The sequence below is a fragment of the Oncorhynchus nerka genome, linkage group LG4 (assembly GCF_034236695.1).
Source record: "Oncorhynchus nerka isolate Pitt River linkage group LG4, Oner_Uvic_2.0, whole genome shotgun sequence".
In the NCBI taxonomy this organism is placed as follows: Eukaryota; Metazoa; Chordata; class Actinopteri; order Salmoniformes; family Salmonidae; genus Oncorhynchus; species Oncorhynchus nerka.
This window is the reverse complement of record NC_088399.1, coordinates 56,281,091-56,304,604: the sequence shown is the minus strand read 5'-3', so window position 1 is coordinate 56,304,604 and position 23,514 is coordinate 56,281,091. Positions and strand designations below refer to the sequence as shown.

General features: G+C 45.5%; 1 protein-coding gene and 1 long non-coding RNA gene across 2 annotated transcripts in view; one reads left to right on the top strand and one right to left on the bottom strand.

Annotated features, from left to right (window-relative positions):
- Positions 1–8,430, top strand: part of LOC135571427 (uncharacterized) — an 82,613-nt gene extending 74,183 nt beyond the window's left edge. Inside the window, exon 2 of the long non-coding RNA XR_010463800.1 lies at positions 7,689–8,430. This is a non-coding gene — a long non-coding RNA (uncharacterized LOC135571427). The remainder of the gene's footprint in view (positions 1–7,688) is intronic.
- LOC115128229 (RNA-binding motif, single-stranded-interacting protein 3-like) overlaps positions 1–23,514 on the bottom strand; it is a 245,401-nt gene that overhangs the window by 2,854 nt on the left and 219,033 nt on the right. Inside the window, exons 11-12 of the mRNA XM_065017668.1 lie at positions 18,720–18,830; positions 1,463–1,552 (exon numbers count right to left, since the gene is read on the bottom strand). Coding sequence (XP_064873740.1) covers positions 1,463–1,552; positions 18,720–18,830 — 201 coding nt within the window. The remainder of the gene's footprint in view (positions 1–1,462; positions 1,553–18,719; positions 18,831–23,514) is intronic.

Here is a 23,514-nt window from a genome sequence, read left to right as displayed (position 1 = left end):
CCTTGTCTACAGCTCATCTCAACACCATGTTTACACATCGTCCTCCGAGACACTCCTTGTCTACAGCTCATCTCAACACCATGTTTACACATCGTCCTCCGAGACACTCCTTGTCTACAGCTCATCTCAACACCATGTTTACACATCGTCCTCCGAGACACTCCTTGTCTACAGCTCATCTCAACACCATGTTTACACATCGTCCTCCGAGACACTCCTTGTCTACAGCTCATCTCAACACCATGTTTACACATCGTCCTCCGAGACACTCCTTGTCTACAGCTCATCTCAACACCATGTTTACATATCGTCCTCCGAGACACTCCTTGTCTACAGCTCATCTCAACACCATGTTTACACATCGTCCTCCGAGACACTCCTTGTCTACAGCTCATCTCAACACCATGTTTACATATCGTCCTCCGAGACACTCCTTGTCTACAGCTCATCTCAACACCATGTTTACACATCGTCCTCCGAGACACTCCTTGTCTGAAGCTCATCTCAATACCATGTTTACACATCATCCTCGGAGACACTCCTTGTCTGCAGCTCATCTCAACAGCACTGATATATAGAACCTCACTGATGATGGCATCCACCATGTGTGGCATTGAGAGCGGAATAGGTGAGAGAGACAACAAGAGAACCCTTGGGCTAACGCTATGTCTCCGAGTCTCTCTCTCCAGCCGGTGACTTTATGAAGGGTGGCTATCTCCTGATTATCATCTCCTCTATGGAGCTGTAGAGATGGATGGTGGTGTCAGGGCGTTGTCAGCTGGGCAGCCGCTTGCTAACCAGGGGCCTGGGGCTGAAGGATGTGTGTGTTGAGCACACGGCCATCCGGGAGAGGGACAGCTCCGCCGGCAGTGTGTCTCAATTCAGCACCTGTCATCTGATACAGGCTGATGCTCCATCTGAATGGGCCGGCGCCATCAGCCCTCCAGACAGCCTTCCACACTCATCATTTCTCAGCGTGTGCCCGCCTGCTCTGAGCTGCACACTCGGCACGCTCAACAGTAGCAAGCCGTGGCAACACGTGTGCTTGGCCGTTCTTATTGAGCGGATGTTGCAGTGTCACTGTGAGTGTTTGTGCGTGTGTGTATCTATGTCTATCTGTGTGTGTGTGAGAGAGTGTGTATGCATTTCTGTCCTTAGGAGTGTTTGTGTGTGTGTGCATCCAGTGTGTGCATGCATCTGTGTATGAGTGTGTATCCATGTGTGTGTGTTTTTTGGTTTTACTATCTTTGTGGGTACCAGAAACCCTCACAAGGATAGTAAAACAAGGAAAAAGTGGAGACATTTCACTGGTCCTCACAAGGAAGAAGGCTATTTTAGGGTTAAGGTTTAAGAGTTAGGGTTACGTTTAAGGTTAGGGAGAATATGATTTTGAATGGACATAAATAGTTTGGTCCCAACAAGGATAGTAAAACAAAGGTGTGTGTGTGTGTGGCTGACTTACTTCAACGGGGACGGCTGTCTGAGGCACAGGCGTGTACTGAGGAATGTAGGTCCCTTGCATAGACGCCCCGGCAGCCGCAGCAGTCATGTACTGGAACACACACATCAACAACCTGTCATGTACTGGAACACACACACATCAACAACCTGTCATGTACTGGAACACACACATCAACAACCTGTCATGTACTGGAACACACACATCAACAACAACCTGTCATGTACTGGAACACACACATCAACAACCTGTCATGTACTGGAACACACATATCAACAACCTGTCATGTACTGGAACACACATATCAACAACCTGTCATGTACTGGAACACACACACATCAACAACCTGTCATGTACTAGAACACACACACATCAACAACCTGTCATGTACTGGAACACACACATCAACAACCTGTCATGTACTGGAACACACACATCAACAACAACCTGTCATGTACTGGAACACACACATCAACAACCTGTCATGTACTGGAACACACATATCAACAACCTGTCATGTACTGGAACACACACACATCAACAACCTGTCATGTACTGGAACACACACATCAACAACCTGTCATGTACTGGAACACACACATCAACAACCTGTCATATACTGGAACACACACACATCAACAACCTGTCATGTACTGGGACACACACACATCAACAACCTGTCATGTACTGGAACACACACATCAACAACAACCTGTCATGTACTGGAACACACACATCAACAACCTGTCATGTACTGGAACACAAACATCAACAACCTGTCATGTACTGGAACACACACATCAACAACCTGTCATGTACTGGAACACACACACATCAACAACCTGTCATGTACTGGAACACACACATCAACAACCTGTCATGTACTGGAACACACACATCAACAACCTGTCATGTACTGGAACACACACATCAACAACCTGTCATGTACTGGAACACACATATCAACAACCTGTCATGTACTGGAACACACACACATCAACAACCTGTCATGTACTGGAACACACACATCAACAACCTGTCATGTACTGGAACACACACATCAACAACCTGTCATATACTGGAACACACACACATCAACAACCTGTCATGTACTGGGACACACACACATCAACAACCTGTCATGTACTGGAACACACACATCAACAACAACCTGTCATGTACTGGAACACACACATCAACAACCTGTCATGTACTGGAACACAAACATCAACAACCTGTCATGTACTGGAACACACACATCAACAACCTGTCATGTACTGGAACACACACACATCAACAACCTGTCATGTACTGGAACACACACATCAACAAACTGTCATGTACTGGAACACACACATCAACAACCTGTCATGTACTGGAACACACATATCAACAACCTGTCATGTACTGGAACACACATATCAACAACCTGTCATGTACTGGAACACACACACATCAACAACCTGTCATGTACTAGAACACACACACATCAACAACCTGTCATGTACTGGAACACACACATCAACAACCTGTCATGTACTGGAACACACACATCAACAACAACCTGTCATGTACTGGAACACACACATCAACAACCTGTCATGTACTGGAACACACATATCAACAACCTGTCATGTACTGGAACACACACACATCAACAACCTGTCATGTACTGGAACACACACATCAACAACCTGTCATGTACTGGAACACACACATCAACAACCTGTCATATACTGGAACACACACACATCAACAACCTGTCATGTACTGGGACACACACACATCAACAACCTGTCATGTACTGGAACACACACATCAACAACAACCTGTCATGTACTGGAACACACACATCAACAACCTGTCATGTACTGGAACACAAACATCAACAACCTGTCATGTACTGGAACACACACATCAACAACCTGTCATGTACTGGAACACACACACATCAACAACCTGTCATGTACTGGAACACACACATCAACAACCTGTCATGTACTGGAACACACACATCAACAACCTGTCATGTACTGGAACACACACATCAACAACCTGTCATGTACTGGAACACACATATCAACAACCTGTCATGTACTGGAACACACACACATCAACAACCTGTCATGTACTGGAACACACACATCAACAACCTGTCATGTACTGGAACACACACATCAACAACCTGTCATATACTGGAACACACACACATCAACAACCTGTCATGTACTGGGACACACACACATCAACAACCTGTCATGTACTGGAACACACACATCAACAACAACCTGTCATGTACTGGAACACACACATCAACAACCTGTCATGTACTGGAACACAAACATCAACAACCTGTCATGTACTGGAACACACACATCAACAACCTGTCATGTACTGGAACACACACACATCAACAACCTGTCATGTACTGGAACACACACATCAACAAACTGTCATGTACTGGAACACACACATCAACAACCTGTCATGTACTGGAACACACACATCAACAACCTGTCATGTACTAGAACACACACACATCAACAACCTGTCATGTACTGGAACACACACATCAACAACCTGTCATGTACTGGAACACACACATCAACAACCTGTCATGTACTGGAACACACACACATCAACAACCTGTCATGTACTGGAACACACACATCAACAACCTGTCATGTACTGGAACACACACATCAACAACCTGTCATGTACTGGAACACACACATCAACAACCTGTCATGTACTAGAACACACACACATCAACAACCTGTCATGTACTGGAACACACACATCAACAACCTGTCATGTACTGGAACACACACACATCAACAACCTGTCATGTACTGGAACACACACATCAACAACCTGTCATGTACTGGAACACACACATCAACAACCTGTCATGTACTGGAACACACACACATCAACAATCTGTCATGTACTGGAACACACACATCAACAACCTGTCATGTACTGGAACACACACACACATCAACAACCTGTCATGTACTGGAACACAAAAAAAAAAGACGTTTTCGTCTTTTGAGCTTCTAGTCATGAAATCTATGCAGCCTACTCAATCACTTTTTATAGCTACTGTTTACAGGCCTCCTGGGCCATATACAGCGTTTCTCACTGAGTTCCCTGAATTCCTATCGGACCTTGTAGTCATTGCAGATAATATTCTAATCTTTGGTGACTTTAATATTCACATGGAAAAGTCCACAGACCCACTCCAAAAGGCTTTCGGAGCCATCATTGACTCAGTGGGTTTTGTCCAACATGTCACTGGACCCACTCACTGTCACAGTCATACGCTGGACCTAGTTTTGTCCCATGGAATAAATGTTGTGGATCTTAATGTTTTTCCTCATAATCCTGGACTATCGGACCACCATTTTATTACGTTTGCAATTGCAACAAATAATCTGCTCAAACCCCAACCAAGGAACATCAAAAGTCGTGCTATAAATTCACAGACAACACAAAGATTCCTTGATGCCCTTCCAGGCTCCCTCTGCCTACCCAAGGACGCCAGAGGACAAAAATCCGTTAACCACCTAACTGAGGATCTCAATTTAACCTTGCGCAATACCCTAGATGCAGTTGCACCCCTAAAAACTAAAACAATGTCTCATAAGAAACTAGCTCCCTGGTACACAGAAAATACCCGAGCTCTGAAGCAAGCCTCCAGAAAATTGGAACGGAAATGGCGCCACACCAAACTGGAAGTCTTCCGACTAGCTTGGAAGGACGGTACCGTGCAGTACCGAAGAGCCCTTACTGCTGCTCGATCATCCTATTTTTCTAACTTAATTGAGGAAAATAAGAACAATCCGAAATTCCTTTTTGATACTGTCGCAAAGCTAACTAAAAAACAGCATTCCCCAAGAGAGGATGACTTTCACTTTAGCAGTGATAAATTCATGAACTTCTTTGAGGAAAAGATTATGATTATTAGAAAGCAAATTACGGACTCCTCTTTAAACCTGCGTATTCCTCCAAACCTCAGTTGTCCTGAGTCTGCACAACTCTGCCAGGACCTAGGATCAAGAGAGACGCTCAAGTCTTTTAGTACTATATCTCTTGACACAATGATGAAAATAATCATGGCCTCTAAACCTTCAAGCTGCATACTGGACCCTATTCCAACTAAACTACTGAAAGAGCTGCTTCCTGTGCTTGGCCCTCCTATGTTGAACATAATAAACGGCTCTCTATCCACTGGATGTGTACCAAACTCACTAAAAGTGGCAGTAATAAAGCCTCTCTTGAAAAAGCCAAACCTTGACCCAGAAAATATAAAAAACTATCGGCCTATATCGAATCTTCCATTCCTCTCAAAATTTTTAGAGAAGGCTGTTGCGCAGCAACTCACTGCCTTCCTGAAGACAAACAATGTATACGAAATGCTTCAGTCTGGTTTTAGACCCCATCATAGCACTGAGACGGCACTTGTGAAGGTGGTAAATGACATTTTAATGGCATCGGACCGAGGCTCTGCATCTGTCCTCGTGCTCCTAGACCTTAGTGCTGCTTTTGATACCATCGATCACCACATTCTTTTGGAGAGATTGGAAACCCAAATTGGTCTACACGGACATGTTCTGGCCTGGTTTAGATCTTATCTGTCGGAAAGATATCAGTTTGTCTCTGTGAATGGTTTGTCCTCTGACAAATCAACTGTAAATTTTGGTGTTCCTCAAGGTTCTGTTTTAGGACCACTATTGTTTCCACTATATATTTTACCTCTTGGGGATGTTATTCGAAAAAATAATGTAAACTTTCACTGCTACGCGGATGACACACAGCTGTACATTTCAATGAAACATGGTGAAGCCCCAAAATTGCCCTCGCTAGAAGCATGTGTTTCAGACATAAGGAAGTGGATGGCTGCAAACTTTCTACTATTAAACTCGGACAAAACAGAGATGCTTGTTCTAGGTCCAAAGAAACAAAGAGATCTTCTGTTGAATCTGACAATTAATCTTAATGGTTGTACAGTCGTCTCAAATAAAACTGTGAAGGACCTCGGCGTTACTCTGGACCCTGATCTCTCTTTTGAAGAACATATCAAGACCATTTCGAGGACAGCTTTTTCCATCTACGTAACATTGCAAAAATCAGAAACTTTCTGTCCAAAAATGATGCAGAAAAATTAATCCATGCTTTTGTCACTTCTAGGTTAGACTACTGCAATGCTCTATTTTCCGGCTACCCGGATAAAGCACTAAATAAACTTCAGTTAGTGCTAAATACGGCTGCTAGAATCCTGACTAGAACCAAAAAATTTGATCATATTACTCCAGTGCTAGCCTCTCTACACTGGCTTCCTGTCAAAGCAAGGGCTGATTTCAAGGTTTTACTGCTAACCTACAAAGCATTACATGGGCTTGCTCCTACCTATCTCTCTGATTTGGTCCTGCCGTACATACCTACACGTACGCTACGGTCACAAGACGCAGGCCTCCTAATTGTCCCTAGAATTTCTAAGCAAACAGCTGGAGGCAGGGCTTTCTCCTATAGAGCTCCATTTTTATGGAACGGTCTGCCTACCCATGTCAGAGACGCAAACTCGGTCTCAACCTTTAAGTCTTTACTGAAGACTCATCTCTTCAGTGGGTCATATGATTGAGTGTAGTCTGGCCCAGGAGTGGGAAGGTGAACGGAAAGGCTCTGGAGCAACGAACCGCCCTTGCTGTCTCTGCCTGGCCAGTTCACCTCTTTCCACTGGGATTCTCTGCCTCTAACCCTGTTACGGGGGCTGAGTCACTGGCTTACTGGGGCTCTCTCATGCCGTCCCTGGGGGGGGTGCGTCACCTGGGTGGGTTGATTCACTGTTGTGGTCAGCCTGTCTGGGTTGGCGCCCCCCCCTTGGGTTGTGCCGTGGCGGAGATCTTTGTGGGCTATACTCGGCCTTGTCTCAGGATGGTAAGTTGGTGGTTGAAGATATCCCTCTAGTGGTGTGGGGGCTGTGCTTTGGCAAAGTGTGTGGGGTTATATCCTTCCTGTTTGGCCCTGTCCGGGGGTGTCCTCGGATGGGGCCACAGTGTCTCCTGACCCCTCCTGTCTCAGCCTCCAGTATTTATGCTGCAGTAGTTTATGTGTCGGGGGGTTTGTTATATCTGGAGTACTTCTCCTGTTCTATTCGGTGTCCTGTGTGAATCTAAGTGTGCGTTCTCTAATTCTCTCCTTCTCTCTTTCTTTCTCTCTCTCGGAGGACATGAGCCCTAGGACCATGCCCCAGGACTACCTGACATGATGACTCCTTGCTGTCCCCAGTCCACCTGGCCATGCTGCTGCTCCAGTTTCAACTGGCCTGGGCCCTAGGACCATGTCCCAGGACTACCTGACATGATGACTCCTTGCTGTCCCCAGTCCACCTGGCCATGCTGCTGCTCCAGTTTCAACTGTTCTGCCTTACTATTATTCAACCATGCTGGTCATTTATGAACATTTGAACATCTTGGCCACGTTCTGTTATAATCTCCACCCGGCACAGCCAGAAGAGGACTGGCCACCCCACATATGCTCTCTCTAATTCTCTCTTTCTTTCTCTCTCTCGGAGGACCTGAGCCCTAGGACCGTGCCCCAGGACTACCTGACATGATGACTCCTTGCTGTCCCCAGTCCACCTGACTGTGCTGCTGCTCCAGTTTCAACTGTTCTGCCTTATTATTATTCGACCATGCTGGTCATTTATGAACATTTGAACATCTTGGTCATGTTCTGTTATAATCTCTACCCGGCACAGCCAGAAGAGGACTGGCCACCCCACATAGCCTGGTTCCTCTCTAGGTTTCTTCCTAGGTTTTGGCCTTTCTAGGGAGTTTTTCCTAGCCACCGTGCTTTTACACCTGCATTGTTTGCTGTTTGGGGTTTTAGGCTGGGTTTCTGTACAGCACTTTGAGATATCAGCTGATGTACGAAGGGCTATATAAATAAATTTGATTTGATTTGAACACACACATCAACAACCTATCATGTACTGGAACACACACACATCAACAACCTGTCATGTACTGGAACACACACACACATCAACAACCTGTCATGTACTGGAACACACACATCAACAACCTATCATGTACTGGAACACACACACACATCAACAACCTGTCATGTACTGGAACACACACATCAACAACCTGTCTTTTCTAACTTCAACAACAATCAACTGATCACAGGAAACAGAAACAATATCTTTCAAACTGTTGTGACCCAAGTGATTGAACATTATGGTTAAAACAACATTCCACCACATATTCAATTTACATGGGATCCACTCTGCAGGTCAAACACACCAGTTACTAATCTGCTGTATACACTGAGTGGACAAAACATTAGGAACGCCTTTCCATGACATAGACTGACCAGGTGAACTCAGGTGAAAGCTATGATCCCTTATTGATGTCACCTGTTAAATCCACTTCAATCCGTGTAGATGAAGGGGAGGAGACAGATTAAAGGATGTTTACGCCTTGAGACAATTGAGACATGGATTGTGTATGTGCCATTCAGAGGGTGGTTGGGCAAGACAAAAGATTGTGCCTTTGAATGGGTATGGTAGTAGGTGCCAGGTGCACCGGTTTGAGTGTGTCAAGAACGGCAACGCTGCTGGGTTTCACACTCAACAGTTTCCCGTGTGTATCAAGAATGGTTCACCACCCAAATGACATGTGAACTTGACACAACTGTGGGAAGCATTGGAGTCAACATGGGCCAGCCTCCCTGTGGAACGCTTTCCACACCTCTTAGAGTCCATGTCCTGATGAATTGAGGGCAAAAGGGGGTGCAACTCAATATTAGGAATGTGTTCCTAATGTTTTGTATACTCAGTGTGTGTATGTATATATATATATATATATATATATATATATATATATATACACACACACACTGAATGTTTTTTATAAACGCAACATCTAAAGTGTTGGTCCCATGTTTCATGAGCTGAAATAAAAGATCCCAGAAATGTTCCTTAAGCAAACAAATCTTACTTCTCTCAAAATGTGTTTACATTCATGTTAGTGAGCATTTCTCATTTGCCAAGATAATCCATCCACCTGACAGGTACGGCATATAAAGAAGCTGATTAAACAGTATGATCATTACACAGGTGCACCTTGTACTGGGGACAATAAAAGGCAACCCTAAAATGTGCAGTTTTGTCACATAACACAATGCCACAAACTCAAGTTTTGAGGGAGCATGCAATTGGCAATGTCCGACAGCACTGTCGCCAGAAAACGTAATGTTCATATCTCTACCATAAACTGCCTCCAACGTTGTTTTAGAGAATTTGGCATTACGTCCAACCGCAGACCACGTGTAACCACGCCAGCCCAGGACCTCCACATCAGGCTTCTTTACCTGTGGGCTCGTCTGAGACCAGCCACCCGGACAGCTGATGAAACTGAGGAGTATTTGTCTGTAATACAGCCCTATTTTGGGGGAAAACTCATTCTGCATGGCTGTCTAGTCATGTGAAATTCATAGATTGGGGCCTAATGAATTCATTTAAATTGTCTGGTTTCCTTATATGATCTGTAAATCAGCTAAATCTTTGAAATTGTCGCATGTTGCGTTTACATTTTTGTTCTTGTAGTTCCCTTTCTGTCCTCGGGGGGGCACTGAGTCAGACGTGTGTTTTTAACATAGCTGTCTGACTATGGGAGGCCAGTGATAGAGGAACAGAGAGGAGGAAGCAGAGGCACCCTGCTGGTCCTGAACTTCACAGGGAGGCAGATGCCCCCTCCTAAGAGGGAGAGAGAGCGGAAACCAGAGGAGTGCAAAACAGAGCACTCAGATCACCCTGAGCTGCTTCAGTGGCTGTGTGTGTCCGCCGCAAGTGTGTATGTTTTGGTGTGTGCATAAGTGTGTGTGTGTGTGTACATGCGTGTGTGTGTGTGTGTGTGCACCCATGGCCTATATTTCATACCAGGTCTTTTAACAGAGCTGCAGAATAGACATTTTACAGACACGCTACTCCCGAGCGGCGCAGCGGTCTAAGGCACTGCATGTCAGTGCCAAGAGGTGTCACTACAGTCCCTGGTTCGAATCCAGGCTGTATCACATCCGGACGCGATTGGGAGTCCCATAGGGCGGTGCACAATTGGCCCAGTGTCGTCCGGGGTAGGTCGTCATTGTAAATAAGAATTTCTTCTTAACTGACTTGCCAAGTTAAATAAATGTATGCTTGTGCGTAGAATGTCTACATAATGTGTAGATCAGTCTATGCCCTCCCACCACCAGTGTACAATATACAGGGTTTGTGTGAGAGAGAGGCTTTCAGCTATAAGGCCTGATAATAAAAACCCAGCTGGGTTGCCTCTCCTCTTCCTGCTCCTTTTTTTTAGGCAGGAACAGGAAGGACGATCCTTCCTCCCTCCTTTCCCTCCTTTCCCAGTAATGAAAAGTGTGACGGTGGCCCATTCTCTTGGCCTGGCGCCCGACGCTTGTGGAGTGTCATTACCGGCATTGGCGCTAATGGATCGGGTACGGCTCCGCCGCACAGCACTAATGAGAGGAGCTAAAGGCCATGGACGTGGGTGATTAACTTACCCCCCTTCTTCTCCCTGCTGCGGAGGGCCACCAACACCCTGGGAGGATGGGTGGGGAGGGAGATGTCACACTTCGGATGGGGTGAGGTGGCGTGTCTGACTTCCTGGCTTTGCAACGCTCTCTTTTGGTTCTCCCTCTCTCTCTCTCTCTCTCTTACGCCCACTCTTTCTCTATTGCCCTCCTTCTCGTCCTCGTTCTCTTTCCCTTTCGGCCCACAATCCGCTAGAAGAGTGCTGTCAAATTCGCGGTGTGACCTTCTCTGCCCTGGCGAGCGGCGCCCGTTTGCATACCAATTCCTCAGGACCTTTTGTCCCTTCCCCGTTATCCATTAGCTCACTCTGCTAACTCACCTGTGTCGACGGCATGAAAGCAAATGGAGGGGAGCGGAACTTAATTAGTGATATCAAAACCGGTGTGTCAAAAGAGAGGCAGGCTTTTGAAATGTTATATCTCTCCGTGGCTTGAAAAGGGGCTTAATAAGGAACTTCTTCAGCTTCTCTGTCCCATTTACATGACCATGACTTTACAGTCAGACAGGGAACCGACGTGTCAGGAAGTTGACAGGGACGGGCTGATATCATAGATCATTTTGGACAGTGTTTAGGGCAACACCCTGTTTCGGCCAAATGAAGCTCCTTAAATACACCAGCAACACCTTCCTAATGTTGAGTTGACTCCAATGCTTCACACAGTCGTGTCAAGTTGGCTGGGTGTCCTTTGGGTGGTGGACCGTTCTTGATACACACGGGAAACTGTTGAGCGTGAAAAACCCAACAGCGTTGCAGTTCTTGACACAAACCGGTGCGCCTGGCACCTACTACCGTACCCCGTTCAAAGGCACTTCAATCTTTTGTCTTGCCCAACCACCCTCTGAATGGCACACATACACAGTCCATGTCTCAAGGCTTAAAAATCCTTCTTTAACCTGTCTCCTCCCCTTCATCTACACTGATTGAAGAGGGTTTAACAGGTGACATCAATAAGGGATCATATCTTTCACCTGGTCAGTCTATGTCATGGAAAGAGCAGGTGTTCCTAATGATTTGTATACTCAGTGTATATGGGAAAATTGTACACACGTGTTACACGAATGTGTGCACACACGCACACCAAGCCTCGAGCAGATGGCATGTGTTTGATGAGCGCGAGGCGGCCTCAGTGTGGGTCCTTAATGAGGGTGGTGTGAGTGGACTTCTTAAGGTCCCTCTCTCTGTACTGTCCACACAGCCAAGAGCACCAGCAGGGTGCAGGAAAGATAACTCCTTCCCTCTCTATCCGTCTGTCTGTCTGCAGAACGTATCGGGCACCAACTCACTGTCGGTAACTACTGGTGGCACAGCATCAGAATGGATCCTTCATGAGTTCCACTTTAGAGATAGTCACAAGATGTTCCTCTTCCTCTGCAGGGCATCACTAGCCCGGTGGAACCAGCCTGCTTGCTCTGTTGACCATTCTATTTCACTTCACATATCACCCTGGGCTTAACCCAATAGACAGGCATTTGGACGCAGAGAGCGAGAGAAGCATGTGGTAATCCATCAGAAATGGATATGTCATTGAAGATTAAAGAAGGCATGCTATTGAAATGTCTTGCTGTGCCCTCACATGGTATTCCCAGAACACCATGTAAGGCCCTTTGAGACCAGGTGAAAAATAGACCATTACAAACCCAATCCATTACTACCCAGTCATACTGTATACCAGCATGTCCACTCTATCCATGGAAATGAGGGATGAGGGCTCAGAGTAGTCTTGTTCCATCACTGTTATCCACATAGACTTAGAATTACTGGAACGGGAATCCATCTCCATGCTCATTTACATTTATTCAGAGCGACTTAGTGCATTCATCTTAAGACAGCTAGATGAGACAACCACATCTCAGTCATGGTAAGTAAGCTGCTATCCGCAGAATCAGTGCTAGTAAGAAAAGGACGTGTGGAGGATTGGTACTAGCAGCAACTTATCTGCTTTTCCAGTCTGATCCAGTGTTAACCTGTAGGAGTGGGAGTGTTAGATCCTATTGCCCGCAGGAACATGGCTGCTCTCAGGGAGAATAAAGGGACAAAGTGACGCGCTAATAGGCAGAGTTGTAACGCACAAGCCATCTAAGAAAAAAAGATTAAGATGGGCAAAAGAACACAGACACTGGACAGAGGAACTCTGCCTAGAAGGCCAGCATCCTGGAGTCACCTCTTCACTGTTGACGTTGAGACTGGTGTTTTGCGGGTAATATTGTATGAAGCTGCCAGTTGAGGACTTGCGAGGCGTCTGTTTCTCAAACTAAACACTCTAATGTACTTATCCTCTTGCTCAGTTGTGCACCAGGCCTCCCACTCCTCCTTCTATTCTGGTAGCTAGTTTGTGCTGTTCTGTGAAGGGAGTAGTGCACAGCGTTGTATCAGATCTTAAGTTTCTTGGCAATTTCTCGCATGGAATAGCCTTAATTTCTCAGAACAAGAATAGACTGACGAGTTTCAGAAGAACGTTATTTGTTTCTGGCCATTTTGAGCATGTAATTAAACCCACAAATGCTGATGCTCCAGATACTCAACTAGTCTAAAGAAGGCCAGTTTTATTGCTTCTTTAAGCAGGACAACAATTTTCAGCTGTGCTAACATAATTGCAAAAGGGTTTTCTAATGATCAATTGGCCTTTTAAAATTATAAACTTGGATTAGCTAACACTATGTGCCATTGGAATACAGACGTGATGGTTGCAGATAATGGGCTTCTGTATGCCTCGTACAGTCGTGGCCAAAAGTTTTGAGAATGACACAAATATACATTTTCAGAAAGTCTGCTGCCTCAGTTTGTATGATGGCAATTTGCATATACTCCAGAATGTTATGAAGAGTGATCAGATGAGTTGCAATTATTTGCAATGTCCCTCTTTACCATGCAAATGAACTGATTCCCCCCAAAACATTTCCACTGCATTTCAGCCCTGCCACAAAAGGACCAGCTGACATCATGTCAGTGATTCTGTTGTTAACACATGTGTGAGTGTTGATGAGGACAAGGCTGGAGATCACTCAGTCATGCTGATTGAGTTTGAATAACAGACTGGAAGATTCAAAAGGAGGGTGGTGCTTGGAATCATTGTTCTTCCTCTGTCAACCATGGTTACCTAAAAGGAAACACGTGCCGTCATCATTGCTTTGCACAAATATGGCTTCACAGGCAAGGATACTGCTGCCAGTAAGATTGCACCTAAATCAACCATTTATCGGAACATCAAGAACTTCAAGGAGAGCGGTTCAATTGTTGTGAAGAAGGCTTCAGGGCGCCCAAGAAAGTCCAGCAAGAGCCAGGACCGTCTCCTAAAGTTGATTCAGCTGCGGGATCGGGGCACCACCAGTACAGAGCTTGCTCAGGAATGGCAGCAGGCAGGTAGTGCATCTGCACGCACAGTGAGTCGAAGACTTTTGGAGGATGGTCTGGTGTCAAGAAGGGCAGCAAAGAAGCCAATTCTCTCCAGGAAAAACATCAGGGACAGACTGATATTCTACAAAATGTACAGGGATTGGACTGCTGAGGACTGGGGTAAAGTCATTTTCTCTGATGAATCCCCTTTCCGATTGTTTGGGGCATCCGGAAAAAGCTTGTCCGGAGAAGACAAGGTGAGCGCTACCATCAGTCCTGTGTCATGCCAACAGTAAAGCATCCTGAGACCATTCATGTGTGGGGTTGCTTCTCAGCCAAGGGTGTGGGCTCACTCACAATTTTGACTAAGAACACAGCCATGAATAAAGAATGGTACCAACACATCGTCCGAGAAAAACTCCTCTCAACCATCCAGGAACAGTTTGGTGACGATCAATGCCTTTTCCAGCATGATGGAGCACCTTGTCATAAGGCAAAAGTGATAACTTAGTGGCTTGGGGAACAAAACATAGATATTTTGGGTCCATGGCCAGGAAACTCCCCAGACCTTAATCCCATTTCAGGATTGACCACAAGTTCTCAGAGGCGGGTGGACAAACAAAACCCCACAAATTCTGACAAAGAATTGGCTGCCATCAGTCAGGATGTGGCCCAGAAGTTAATTGACAGCATGCCAGGGTGGATTGCAGAGGTCTTGAAAAAGAAGGGTCAATACTGCAAATATTGACTCTTTGCATCAACTTCATGTAATTGTCAATAAAAGCCTTTGACACCTATGAAATGCTTGTAATTATACTTCATTATTCCATAGTAACATCTGACAAAAATATCTAAAGATACTGAAGCAGCAAACATTGTGAAAATTAATATTTTGTGTCATTCTCAAAACTTTTGGCCACGACTGCAGATATTCCATTAAAAATCAGCCGTTTCCAGCTACAATAGTCAATTACAACATTAACAATGTCTACACTGTATTTCAGATGAATTTGATGTTATTTTTAATGGACAATTTTTTTCTCCCTTTTCTTTCAAAAACAAGGACATTTCTAAGTGACCCCAAACTTTTGAACGGTAGTGTACATGAAATGTAGCAATGTCATGCATGTGAAACACTATCAAGGAACGCCAACTGAAAAACAAGAACAGTGATTTAGACAATGACATTGTCAAAGCGAGTGATGTCACCAACACATTTTTGTCGGCAGACTAGAACAGAGTTGACCATCAAAACCAGCTCTGTGTTTTCGCAACGAGGAACTTTCTTCACCACCGTTTAACGGGGGCCGACATTCCTATACACATTCTTTACCGTAAAAACACGGCCGTATTCTCGGAAGCCTACGATCGCCGTTGCTGGGGCAGAACGGGAACATTCCGTTATTTCCTTTGGGAGAGAGAAGAAAAAGGCCATGTAGCCACAGGGACAACGGGAACAGCCAAAAAGTATTCTGAGGTGTGGTGGCCATTTAAGTTGTTGACTCTGAGGACAGACACTGCCGAATGGCAGGTGCTGAAACGGAGCCTTTCGTAAGACAGAGCAGGCTGAACGACGTGGAACAGCGTACCATGTGTAAACATTCCATCTTAAAGAACGTCAACATACCTAGTTATATAGGCGATCGCAAGATCCCACTGAAACCTATTTCCACACGTCTCTCCTATGAAGCAACCATAAAGGGGGGCTTTCACATCTGGCTCCAGACCACATAATAAGAGGACACATGGCTTCTTTCTCGTAGATTATTAGGACATTGCATGCAATACGGAGCACATATAGTCTACATACAGCACAGCGCCTCAGGGCTGTACTAGGGCAGAAAGGAGTTTTTTTTTATTAATACTTTATACTTTTCCCCCCCTTCATCACACATCAAAACCCATCAACGTAGATTAAACCGCTCTAATCCTGCGTGTTAGCACAGCTGGGAGAGATTAGAGACATTCTTTCATCCCAGAGCCAACATGGCGTGGCAGTCGCTGACAGCTCACCTGGAAACACATGGGGCCGGCGGTAACTGTACAATACAGCACTGTTTCAATCCCACATTCCATCCAAGACCCAGTGCTGGAGCAAACTAAGCCCCCACTGCCTCTGGAGCCATAGTGTTAGAGCAGGAAATGGGAGACTGGATAGTGTGCGACACCTCTAAATCGGCTTGATCCTGACACAAGGGGGAGTTCCTTTTTTTGGGGAATCTGGATTGAGTGATATGGTTGATGTGTGATTTAGTGGGTTAGAGGCGTCATCATATCGCCTGGTCTCCACATAGAGGCCTGTTGTTCTAGTCCCCAGGAAATGTGTTCAACTTTAGGGTACTGTATGAAGGAGATATGCTACTCAAACATCTTGCTTTTCACACACACACAGTGATAGTATTACCATCGTGGATGTGGAGAGGGATATATGCAGAAGGACTGTAATTCTCTGCTGTAGATACTGTATTGACCATAGAATCCTGTACTATTTGACATGGACCCGGACAGTGAACCATATCTGGTGCTGATGCTGTTCAGTACAGATTTGACAGTGATACTATGTGGCTGGAGTCAATTAAAAGATATGGCTGTGCTCCGGATACAGTCCGTAAAATAGACCTTTTTTTCCTTGAGTAGATGTAGGCTTTCAGAGAAATATGATTTTAGGCAGAATCTACCGTACACCCAGAGCTGATTAGTTAAGGTGTTGGAGGCAGAATCTACCGTACACCCAGATCTGATTAGTTAAGGTGTTGGAGGCAGAATCTACCGTACACCCAGAGCTGATTAGTTAAGGTGTTGGAGGCAGAATCTACCGTACACCCAGAGCTGATTAGTTAAGGTGTTGGAGGCAGAATCTACCGTACACCCAGAGCTGATTAGTTAAGGTGTTGGAGGCAGAATCTACCGTACACCCAGAGCTGATTAGTTAAGGTGTTGGAGGCAGAATCTACCGTACACCCAGAGCTGATTAGTTAAGGTGTTGGAGGCAGAATCTACCGTACACCCAGAGCTGATTAGTTAAGGTGTTGGAGGCAGAATCTACCGTACACCCAGAGCTGATTAGTTAAGGTGTTGGAGGCAGAATCTACCGTACACCCAGAGCTGATTAGTTAAGGTGTTGGAGGCAGAATCTACCGTACACCCAGAGCTGATTAGTTAAGGTGTTGGAGGCAGAATCTACCGTACACCCAGAGCTGATTAGTTAAGGTGTTGGAGGCAGAATCTACCGTACACCCAGAGCTGATTAGTTAAGGTGTTGGAGGCAGAATCTACCGTACACCCAGAGCTGATTAGTTAAGGTGTTGGAGGCAGAATCTACCGTACACCCAGAGCTGATTAGTTAAGGTGTTGGAGGCAGAATCTACCGTACACCCAGAGCTGATTAGTTAAAGGTGTTGGAGGCAGAATCTACCGTACACCCAGAGCTGATTAGTTAAGGTGTTGGAGGCAGAATCTACCGTACACCCAGAGCTGATTAGTTAAGGTGTTGGAGGCAGAATCTACCGTACACCCAGAGCTGATTAGTTAAGGTGTTGGAGGCAGAATCTACCGTACACCCAGAGCTGATTAGTTACGGTGTTGGAGGCAGAATCTACCGTACACCCAGAGCTGATTAGTTAAGGTGTTGGAGGCAGAATCTACCGTACACCCAGAGCTGATTAGTTAAGGTGTTGGAGGCAGAATCTACCGTACACCCAGAGCTGATTAGTTAAGGTGTTGGAGGCAGAATCTACCGTACACCCAGATCTGATTAGTTAAGGTGTTGGAGGCAGAATCTACCGTACACCCAGAGCTGATTAGTTAAGGTGTTGGAGGCAGAATGCAAAACTGGGGACACAGGAAAAAAGTCTCCACACACTTCCAGTCAGATGCACATTTACTTCATTGTGGCTGAGCTTTCCCACTATTGTTCGTGGAGATGTGCTATGATGTGCTTCCTCTGACTGGAAGTGTGCGGAGACTTTTTCCTGTGTCTCCATAGAAATATGATTTTACCTTAGTAGATACGGTCTTATGTGACTCAGTCGGGAGAGCATGACTCTTCCCGAAACCAAAGGTCGTGGGTTGGATTGCCGCTGGGGCCTCCCATATGAAAAATGTATGTACACCTGTCTAAGATGCTTAGGCAGAAACCATACACTATGTATATATCAGATACAGGAGGCATGGTACTACAGATACAGTAGCTGCAGTCTCAGGAGTGATAGCACATGATGTGAGTAGGATATATGGGGTGTATAACGGCACATTCTCAGAGGCTTATGATTAGGCTCCAGTAGATCCAGTATGGAGGGGTCCATGGGTGGTACAGTACTCACACTTCCTGTAGTGCCCAGGGACAGATGGTTCATCTGCTGGGAGAGCGGGCCCATCATGTTGGCAGGCTGCATGGACATGGTGGGGTCCATGGCTGGGGTGATCACTGCACCCTGAGGGAGGGGAGAGGAGAGAGGAGAGAGGGGAGAGGAGAGAGGGGAGAGGAGACAGAGGAGAGAGGAGAGGAGAGAGGAGAGAGGAGTGAGGAGAGAGGGGAGAGGAGAGAGGAGGGAGATGAGAGAGGGAGAGGAGAAAGGGGAGGGGAGAGGAGAAAGGGGAGAGGGGGAGAGGAGTGAGGAGAGAGGGGATAGGAGAGAGGAGAGAGGAGTGAGGGGAGAGGAGAGAGGAGGGAGATGAGAGAGGGGAGAGGAGAAGGGGGAGGGGAGAGGAGTGAGGAAAGAGGAGAAAGGAGAGAGGAGTGAGGGGAGAGGGGAGAGGAGAGGGGAAATGGGAGAGGTGAGAGGAGAGGGGAGAGAGGGGAGAGGAGTGAGGGGAGAGGCGCAAGGAGAGAGGGGAGAGGAGAGGGGAAAGGGGGGAGAGGAGAGAGGGGAGAGGAGTGAGGGGATAGGAGCGAGGAGAGAGGGGATAGGAGTGAGGAGAGAGGGGATAGGAGAGAGGAGTGAGGGGAGAGGAGAGAGGGGAGAGGAGAGAGGAGTGAGGGGAGAGGAGAAAGGGAAGAGGAGAGAGGGGATCAGAGAAGGGAGAAGAGAGAGAATAGAGGTCATGTTAATTCATTGGTGCCAATGGGTGGGCGAAGAATAAAGTAGCATTTTATGCATCAGTGGGTTGTTGAGCATTGGAGCAGCAGAGCATCAGAGTCAATACACCGACATTGATTGTCTGGAGTCAACACACATCTCTTCCCCTCGCATGCTACTGCGATGCGTGTAACCCTAATGGGCGGATCAGTAGTGGTCGAGGATTATTTTTCATAAAGCGCTCTGGATGGAACCAGAGGGAATGTGATGAATTCATTGCTGCTCTTTCATCGCTTTGTCACGAAACGAGTCACTTCTCGTTTTTCTCTACCAGCCAAACCTCTGGAGTAAGGGGTTCAGAAACGAAGCCTTGTTCCTCGGCTAGGCTCCGACTCTTTCCCCATTCACTCGCTTGCCCTCGTTCATTTGTCTAGTGTGTCTGTCTTCCTGTGTGTGTGTGCTGCGTGTGTGTACACCCTGCTGGTGACCGCGTGGGCCGATTGGAGAGCCAACTGAGCAGACACGGCCTGTCAGAATCGCTCAGGCTGTCTCCTCCCCGGCGTTCAGAACACTGGTGCTGTGTGGCATACAGCTTTCTCTATGTTTCTCCCCTCTCAATTCAATACATTTCAATTCAAAGGGCTTTATTGGCAGGGGAAACAAATGTTTACATTGCCCGAAGCAAGTGAAATAGATAATAAAAAAAGTGAAATAAACAAAAAATGAACAGTAAACATTAACACGTACAAAAGTTCCAAAGGAATAGAGACATTTCAAAATTCATATTATGTCTATACACCGCGTTGTAACAATGTGCAAATAGGGTAAATATATACATAAATATGGGTTGTATTTACAATGGTGTTTGTTCTTCACTAGTTGACCTTTTCTTGTGGCAACAGGTCACAAATCGTCCTGCTGTGATGTCACACTGGGGTATTTCACCAGGTAGATAGTTTATCAAAATTGGATTTGTTCAAATTCTTTGTGGGTCTGTGTAATCTGAGGGAAATATGTGTCTCTAATATGGTCCTACATTTGGCAGTAGGTTTGGAAGTGCTGCTCAGTTTCCACCTCATATTGTGGGCAGTCTGGACATAGCCTGTCTTCTCTTGAGAGCCAGATCAGCCTACGGCAGCCTCTCTCAATGGCACGGCTATGCTCACCAGCTTGCTTAGGGGACTCTTCTCCAGATTTATCTCACTGTAGGTAATGGCTTTGTTATTGAAGGTTTGGGAATCAGCTGTAGAATTTAAATATTTTCTGGATTTTGATAATTAGCCTATATCGGCTCTGCATGCATTATTTGGTGTTTTACGTTCTACACAAAGGATATTTTTTGCAGAATTCTGCATGCAGAGTCTCAATTTAGTGTTTGTCCCATTTTGTGAATTCTTGGTTGGTGACCTCCCAACCATAATGGGCAATGAGTTCCATAACTGATTGCAGTATTTTTAGCCAGATCCTAATCGGTATGTTGAATTCTATGTTCCTCTTGATGGCATAGAAAGCCCTTCTTGCCTTGTCTCTCAGATTGTTCACAGCTTTCTGGAAATTACCCGTGGCTCTGATATTTAGGCAAAGGTATGTATAGTTTTTTGTGTGCTTGAGGGCAACAGTATCGAGATGTAATTTGTATTTGTGGTTCTGGCAACTGGACCTGTTTTGGAACACCATTATTTTTGTCTTACGGAGATGTACTGTCAGGGCCCAGGCCTAACAGAATCTGTGCAGAAGATCTAGGTGCTGCTGTAGGCCCTGCTTGGTTGGGGACAGAAGCACCAGATCATCAGCAAACAGTAGACATTTGACTTCAGATTCTAGTAGGGTGAGGCCGGATGCTGCAGACTGTTCTAGTGCCCGGGCCAATTCATTGATATATATGTTGAAGAGGGTGGGGCTCAGGCTGCGTCCCTATCTTACCCCACGGCCATGTGGAAAGAAATGTGTTTGTTTTTTGCCAATTTTAACTGCACACTTGTTGTTTGTGTACATTTTATAATGCTTTCCATCAATGTGTATAGCAGACCCTCATGCCAAATTGAGTCAAAAGCTTTTTTGAAATCAACAAAGAATGAGATGACTTTGGCTTTGTTTTGGTTCGTCTGTTTGTCAATTAGGGTGTGCAGGGTGAATACGTGGTCTGTCGTACTGTAATTTGATAAAAATGTGAACTTTGCTCAGTACATTGTTTTCACTGAGGAAATGTACGAGTCTGCTGTTAATGATAATGCAGAGGATTTTCCCAAGGTTACTGTTCACGCAATTTCCCACAGTAGTTAGTCTCCACTTTTGTGGATTGGGGTGATCAGTCCTAGATTCCAAATATTGGGGAAGATGCCAGGGCTGAGGAAACTGTTAAAAAGTTTAAGTTCAGGCAATTGTAATTTGTGGTCTGTATATTTTAGCATTTAATTTAGGATACCATCAACACCACTGGCCCTTTTTGGTTTCTGATTTCTGACGCGCTGTTCCTTCCTTTTCCGTTGTGTATTTCTCTATTGTTTTAGTGATTCACCATAGTGAAGGCGCAGGCTCAGGTTTTCTGTGTCTCTATGTTTTTGGTTGGATAGGTTTCTCAGTTTCTTTCTTAGGTTTTTGCATTCTTCATCAAATCATCTTTTGCATTGTTGTTAATTTTCTTAAGTTGTCTGCTTTACATTTTTTTTTAGATTTGATAGGGAAGCTGAGAGGTCAAATATACTGTTCAGGTTTTCTACCGGTTCAGGTTTTCTGCCAAGTCTACACCTATTACAGTGAAACGTTTTGTCCAGGAAGTTGTCTAGAAGGGATTGAATTAGTTGTTGCCTAATTGTTTTTTGGTAGGTTTCTACACTACTTTCCTTCCATCTATAACATGTATTAATGGTATGCAGTTCCTTTGGTTTTGACTGAGTATTACTTCGTTCAAGTAGATTGTGATTTTGCTGTGATCTGATACGGGTGTCAGTGGGCTGACTATGAACGCTCTGAAAGAAACTGTGTGTTCCTCTCTCCCCTCCTTAAGTTCTCTCCCCCCAGACCGGGGTGCAGCCAGGTCTCTCAGACAGGGGGGGTTGTGCTGGTCTGTTTTGTGTGTCTGTGCTGTCTGGAGTGTGTGGACTAGCTCTCTGAGCTCCACCATGTCTCTCTCCAGCTCTGTGAATTTATCCCTCTCAATGATGCAGGAGCAGAGCAGTTGTTGGACCTGGGTATGTGCTGGGAGGGTGACTATCCTCCGTCTTCAGGACAGTTTGAGGAGGTGTGATCAGGGGGGAGTCGTCAATAAGAGAAAGCTTCTCCTGCCGTGCTCTCATTTTGATTCTGTGGAAGTCCTTTTGGAAATGTATGAAGTTGCCCTCCTCCACCACTGTTCCGTTGTTGTACAGGCTGACAGAAGGTGTCTCAGTCTCAGGGTCCTCGTTTGACACTATTCGGATTTCCCACCCTCCGCCTGTACCCTCTCTCTTAAATGAGGGGTAGAGTGCTCTTATAGCCGTGTGCCATGCCCAGGGAAGGTCTGTGTGGAAGATTAGGTTGCTTACCTTTGTGGCATTTTTGTAGCAGTCAACAAAAAGTGTCTTTGGATTGTCCATGAGGAGCTTCTCTTTGTACTCTTTCCGTGCCTTGTCACATTTCATATCTAAGGGGTACTGTACTGTGGTGACCTCTGCACAGAGGGAGGAGCAGGGGGCCAAAGAGGGCTCTGCATTTCGGTGGGAGAGGAACTCTGCTGTCATTGTTGGGCTCAGGGGCTTCAACACCGCTCACTTCTCTCTTCAGTGCTAATTAATGTTGCAGCCAGGTTCTTTATGAAGTTAAATATCTAGAGATTATTGTAATGCTCTTTTCATTCTAAGCTTTCGAGGTAGCTTCAGACTGAACAGTAAGAATCCTTCCAGGTCATTTTGTCCAAAATCAGGATGTAGGTTTGGAGTTTTGATTTGGAGTGAAGGTTATGTTGTGGAGGGTATTATCATGTATATATCCTTGTAAAAAAAATCCAAGTTTATACAACCCTAAATCTATCTTTCTGTAAAAACATACATCTATCCCTCTCTCTCTTTCTTGCTTCCTCTCGCTCTCTTCCATCACTCTCTCGCTCTCTCTCCTCTTGCTT